At 33.7% G+C, this 1,581-nt stretch overlaps 1 protein-coding gene across 1 annotated transcript in view; it reads left to right on the forward strand.

Moving 5' to 3' along the window:
* Window positions 1–658: 658 nt before the first annotated feature.
* si:ch211-165f21.6 overlaps window positions 659–1,581 on the forward strand; it is a 7,323-nt gene continuing 6,400 nt past the window's right edge. The window contains exon 1 of the mRNA XM_688953.9: window positions 659–831. Coding sequence (XP_694045.2) covers window positions 825–831 — 7 coding nt within the window. The 5' untranslated portion in view covers window positions 659–824. The remainder of the gene's footprint in view (window positions 832–1,581) is intronic.

The raw sequence follows: 1,581 nt of genomic DNA on the forward strand, positions 1-1,581 counted from the left end.
AGCACGGTCAAAAACCGTGCGCTTTCCCATTCCTGACGCTTACACGGGCACCTTAGTTATACTTATCAGTCAGCGACACCTAGTGGACAACAAAAATCACTACAACACAAAAAAGTGGCTCCTACATCTTTAAATTCGTAAATTATTTCAAACAAAACAAATTCAAACTACAACATTCCAACAAAATTTTTACATTTTTTATGTTTCTGTTGATTTTCCCTGTTTAAAAAAATGTATTTAACATTTTCCCCAACATATTTATTTGCTGTTGAGTGTGTAGGTGCATATAGTGCATATTGTACCATTTAAGACGCAGCTATAATCTATATACTCTAAATATAATCTAAATAATAAGCATTTATCTAAATTATTTAAACTGAACCCAGATTAGTCAGATCAAATGATCTTCAACTTGCTGTTATGGAATCAATTTACGCGTGGATGTTTAGCTCGGCTCACTGAAGTCAGGCTTTTGACTTTAATCCCGCTTTTCTTAACCACTTTTATGAAACAGCCCCCAGCTGTTTCTCTCTCAGGGTGGGTTTCGGGGCTTTGATTGTTCTGGGATGTCCTGAAATAGGAGAGGTGAGTAAAAACTGGCCATTCTGGCTACTCCTGTCTCTCATCAGCAGCTTTAACTAACTCATTTAAGAGCGTTTTGTTCAGTGACAGACATGCGATGGTGTTTAAGTGTGCTGTAGCTCTACGCTAGCTGAACAGATAGAGCAGCAGAAGCCGCGACTGGAGGACATTTTAGATTCAAAATATTTAATTGAAGATCATTTTTATACATCACAGTGCCTGATTGAAGACAAGACAAGAAGATGGGAGGTAAGAAAATACCGCTAATATCCTAAAACATGGGGTTTAAATGTTTAATGTTGTTACACTGGAGTGTTTGAAGTGTTTTCATGTATACTTGATTTTATGTGCATACTTACAAAGCTACAAAGTGTGATTTATTCACCAACATTCACACAAATACTATAGTCATTTGTAAGTAATGGTGTTTTATAGAGGTAAAGTTGGTTTTATATTCACACATTCGTTCAGTTAGCAGTCTTTGTATTGTTTACAATGATACTTTGAATATTCATTCGGAATTAGCATGCATGACTTCTAAACAACCGTAACACTATCTAATTCAGTGTGAACAATGCTGTACTTTGATAGTCATTTGCTGCTCATATGTTTTCCTTATTTACAATTACTTTTCTGAAATGATTTTATTTAGGGGAATGTCTGAATATCCCAATATAAAACCAACTTTACCTCTATTAGTGTTTTTACCATACAGTACAGCATATTGGACTGTATATATAGTATTTACAACACTTTTTTTTTTACTACAGTAAACCAATGCTTTGTAGTACATAATACCCTACAGTATTGGGTCATTTGTTTATATTACTATAGTTGTTGTGTTACCATAGCAACTATAGAATTACTTACTTTTTTACTGTAGTAAACTTCGCATACCCTATTGATACTATAGTACTTTACTATAGTATGGTTTAAAAACTCTTAGTAAACACACTTTAGTGTTTATTTTTATACGTTTCTGTTAACTTGCAGAATTTT

This window comes from Danio rerio, chromosome 7 (assembly GCF_049306965.1).
Source record: "Danio rerio strain Tuebingen ecotype United States chromosome 7, GRCz12tu, whole genome shotgun sequence".
NCBI classification, from domain to species: Eukaryota; Metazoa; Chordata; class Actinopteri; order Cypriniformes; family Danionidae; genus Danio; species Danio rerio.